Here is a 4,568-nt window from a genome sequence, read left to right on the forward strand (position 1 = left end):
CGAGCTTAAAATTCTGATATGTTGATAGATATTCTCCTGAACGGAAAGTCGCAAAATGGCATGCTAACACTAATCGGTAATAACAAAAAGCATCAGATAATAACAAAAAGCATCAAAATATATATCGGATATGCTTCATTGAACTAAATTTTATCCCTACTTAACCTCTAAATATATTTGTTTATTTTACATCATGTCATTTAGGAACAATCAGTGAGTTACTCTGTGAACCTTCGCACAAATCAAAATACGACTATTGCACTGACTGAAAAAAAAATAGTATGTTTTGTGACGAAAATGCGTAACTTACTTTACCTTCTACATAGAATTATGAATTAATGATACTAATTATGCTCAATTAATAACAGGCCATTAACATTTAATGATAAAAATTATAAATATAAATCAAATTTTACAACCGTTTTGATTTATAAGCTAAAGTACAGAAACCGTGTACTCTTCAAATATTTGTATTAAAAATATATCTAAACAAACTCTATTATCTCGTAATATTGAAAACAAGTCACTATTACAAAATTGTTACAATAACTCTTTTTAATACCGATGAAACTGCGTTTAATTTCTAAGCTATTAACTCGAGATAAACTTTCACCCGACTTACCTATTAGCAACGCACATTCATAAGACGAAAATTGAACAAATTATTGTCCCAATAAGTGAAAAACAAAGAAATTATTGTAATGCATGAATGAACTGATATGAAACGAAGCGAACGTTGCCGATGTCTCATCAGGCACGCCTATGACCGAGTGAACTTTTCTTCTTCAGATCAGAGGTGGTCCATCTTCGTAATGATTTAACCAAACACGTATCTTTTCGTTTTTTTCTATGTCAAGGTTGATGTGCTGGGTCCTCCCCAACTGTATGCGTCGTACCCACTCGTGGTTCGAGGATTGGGCAGCATTTTGTTTAATTTATATTCATGAATAAGCTATAAAAAGCGGAACGATAGCAGGAAGTGATATCAGTGTTCGTTCGCGCTGTGCCGTGTTACAAGATGAAGCCACAGAGTGTATTAGTGTTTACCCTTTGCGTTTTGGGCGCTTTCGCTCAGGATGGCCCTCTCGGTAGTGTACGCGACGCGTTCCATATCTACAGCGAGTGCAAACAGTCTGACGGTTTAGTGCCCTGTTTGAAGATGAAGGCACTCACTCTGGTGGACCGCATCGCACGCATGGATAGCGTCACCCTCATCGATGGCGTGGAACTCAAAGGAAAAACCGAAGAAGTGCCCAACCAACCGACCCCCGAGGAAATCGAGAAAACGCTCCCTCGCTCTCTGGATGCCAAGTCTGACGCTTTATCCACCGTAATCATCGACCGAATTGCCCGGATGATTGGATCGAAATCAATTGAAATCTCAGTACCCAAACTGGTAGAAACCGGTGAGTATTCTCAATAAACATAATTAAGACACAAAATAACATTTGAAAAACCATATTTCAGCTCGTAAAGGCGATAGCGAAAAATTCGGTGATATCGATGATTTATTCGGTGGAGAAGGCGGACATGGAGGCGGTCACGGAGGCGGTTTGGGGGGTGGTCTTGGAGGTGGCAAGAAGAAGAGGAAGGAAAAGGGTGGCAAGAAAGGAGGATTCGGTAAATAATATTTACCACAAATAATCTTCAGGCCTTCAATTAAATATTATTTATAGGAATGCAACAATTCCTGATGCAAATCATCGCTAAGAAAATCGCAATGATTCCATTATTCATCGGTGGATTGTTCTTCCTGTCACTGAAAGCCCTTGCCGATGCCAAAGTAGCCCTCTTGATCGCTGGCATAATCTTCGCCAAGAAATTGATCGCCAGTAAACAAGCAGGAGGTGCTGGTGCGGGAGTTCAACATGTCTCAGCAGGATGGAGCAGCGGCGGTGGGAGCTCTGGATGGAATGGCGGCTGGAATAGCGGCGGTGAGTACCACATGAACATCAAACATCAACAAACCTAATAATACCTTGGTTATAGGTTCCGGAGGTTGGGACAGGAGATCCATCGAGGAAGCTCAATCAATGGCTTATAAAGCCCAAAAACAACAATAATAGCCCATAAAATAATAGATTTAAAATTGTAGAAGATCACACCAGCGTTTATTACAGTTTTAACACAGGCTTTAGCTCTTCTCTAGTCACCACAGCGCAAAGTGTAGTACGTTAATTACTTTGTGCGGCCATCATTCGTGTTAACTATTATTGGTAATACGAAACGAAGTTAAAATATTCAATAATCGCTGATATCTTCTCGAGAAAAATGTTGTAAGACCGATTTTTTGGTCTCCATGTCATCTCACGACTGCCATTCAAGTTTTATTTATTTACTACCTGATCATTAGAAATAACTTATTTATCTTATTTATTTTTCTTTGTAATGTTTCTTCTCTCTGTTTATACATAAAAATAAAAGAATAAATATTTTTATAGTTAGCATGATGTTTTACTATGCCTTTGTTTTATTTTGTCCCTATTCATTACAAACTAATTACTAAGTGTGTGATTACTTAAAATAAGTTTGATTTACTACCACTAGTAATCGCGAATAACTATTAATAGATTATAAATAATCCGTATTATTGTAAAGTTAAATTTTCACTTATATGAAAATAAAAACAATTTATCACTAATTAAAAATGATTCATTATCCACCGATCAAACGTTAATGAGGAGTTTGAGACTATTTTGCTATTTTATATTTCATTCTCAGAATATTTAGGCCATAAAACAATGTGTTAAAAATAGATTTCTTATTCTTTCAGTATTTTAGATTTAGTACACTAAAATAAATAGAACCCCAATAATATATGATGACGAATTATTTATAACAAAGTAGCTAGTTGCAACTTACCACTCTCTATAATTACACTTGTTCTTGTAAGAATATTTTATTCGTGTTGTAAATTGTCAAAAATTAATTACTAGATTTCTTTTCATTTAAATCATTGAAAAATTCAGGTATTAACCACGTGATCACCTAAGATTCCTTATCTATACGTTTTCATTTCAGTTTTTAGAGATTTTGTAAATTTTATATGACTGTTATATTATCTTAAAAAATATCTATTTCAATATTTTATTCAAGAGAATTTAATAAAGACTTAAGATAAATTACCTACTAATATGTATATAGTTACAAAGTTTTCATATGCAATATAACACAACCTATTTTAAAATCCTTTAAAATGAATGTCAATCCTACTCTCTTCTCTGAACCAGTACATAAATGAGTTTCAGTGTTGAGAGAAAGTTATTAAAAATTCTGATTAATCAGTATTATTTTTGGATCCATGGTATAATTTAATGATATTATCTTGTATTATGTATATAAACGCAATGCGTTTATTATAATATTTAGACACTATAATTGTTTTTAATAGTTCGTTTCAATTATGTAATTAGTTTACATTCATTATACATAACTGATTCACTAATTCAAAATGATTTATTATGCACTAATCTATCGTTAATGAAAAGTTTGAAACTATTTCCCTATTTTATAGCAAAGCTAGGCCATATAATAATGTGTTAACAATAGATTTCTTATTCCTTTAATATTTTATATTTAGTACACTAGAATAAATAAAACAGCAACAATGTAAGGTGATGAACCCTTTATATCAAAGTAGCTAGTTGCCACTTGCAACTCTTGAGTATTGAATATTTTATTTACGTTGTAAATAATATTATTTCTAGATCCATGGTTTATGTTAATGAAATTATATTATATTATTAATACAAACGTGATGAGCTAATTATCATGTTTAGAAACTATAATTGTTTTTAATAGTTAGTTTTAATTATCTAATTAGTTTACATTCATGATACTGAACTGCTGAAATAACATCTATATATATATAATATTGATATTTTATATTATCGATAAAAGATAGGAAAAAATTTTCAAATGTAAATAATTAGAGCAAATAAAGGTTTTCAAGAATTTGGGGTCAACAATAGAGAAGAAATAATCCACAACTAAAGTAATAAGCTAAATCATCATGCTGCAAAAGATTGCTGCTCTAAGATAAAACGTGTGGAGTAAGAAAACAATGACAAAAAGGCAATAAAATGGAATCCCAATTGTTGAGAGTCGACATTGCTTCAAAAAAGCTCAAAATTTTACGATATTTAAAGAAAATAATGCGCATATCCAATAAAATATTTAGACGATCAAGATGCGAGCATAAATTCATAGTCATGTAACTAATCCGAAGAGAGAGTCATGTTTTCGAATGCAGAGTGATGAATTTCTCACAGACTCAAATAGGTAACTTCATGAGTTAAAATCATAGAGATAGGATTGAGTAAGCAAAAATTAAAACTATTGAAGCCTACAGCAGTTTCGGTAAATAGTTAGAACTGACAAGAATTGGTAAATGTTGCTACACTATACGTTGCTACAAGTCCTGCTACACCAACTACAACGTATTGGTTGATAATTTAGTGTCGGCTATGTATTGACGATGATTGATAACTAATTTGTTGTTCTTGGATATTATATACGCATATATCTAGTAATAGTTATTGAATGAAGTCATATTAAGCCATACTATC

At 32.6% G+C, this 4,568-nt stretch overlaps 1 protein-coding gene across 1 annotated transcript; it reads left to right on the forward strand.

Moving 5' to 3' along the window:
* The first annotated feature begins 978 nt into the window (after positions 1 to 978).
* Positions 979 to 2,199, forward strand: LOC143200179 (uncharacterized). Its single transcript, XM_076410587.1, has 4 exons — positions 979 to 1,406; positions 1,468 to 1,620; positions 1,677 to 1,934; positions 1,990 to 2,199. Exons 1-4 carry the CDS (start codon positions 1,019 to 1,021, stop codon positions 2,061 to 2,063), a joined length of 873 nt encoding a protein of 290 aa, XP_076266702.1. The 5' UTR covers positions 979 to 1,018; the 3' UTR covers positions 2,064 to 2,199.
* The last annotated feature ends 2,369 nt before the right edge of the window (positions 2,200 to 4,568 follow it).

Source organism: Rhynchophorus ferrugineus, unplaced genomic scaffold (assembly GCF_030347505.1).
Source record: "Rhynchophorus ferrugineus isolate W39M unplaced genomic scaffold, kcgeb_rfMv2 rfM7, whole genome shotgun sequence".
NCBI lineage: Eukaryota > Metazoa > Arthropoda > Insecta > Coleoptera > Curculionidae > Rhynchophorus > Rhynchophorus ferrugineus.

Excerpts from the sequence above, each read along its gene's own strand:
- LOC143200179 (XM_076410587.1), top strand. The coding sequence starts at position 1,019 with ATGAAGCCACAGAGTGTATTAGTGTTTACCCTTTGCGTTTTGGGCGCT. Across the intron at positions 1,621-1,676 it reads TGGCAAGAAAGGAGGATTCG|GAATGCAACAATTCCTGATG; the intron begins GTAAATAATATT and ends TATTATTTATAG. Across the intron at positions 1,935-1,989 it reads TGGCGGCTGGAATAGCGGCG|GTTCCGGAGGTTGGGACAGG; the intron begins GTGAGTACCACA and ends CCTTGGTTATAG.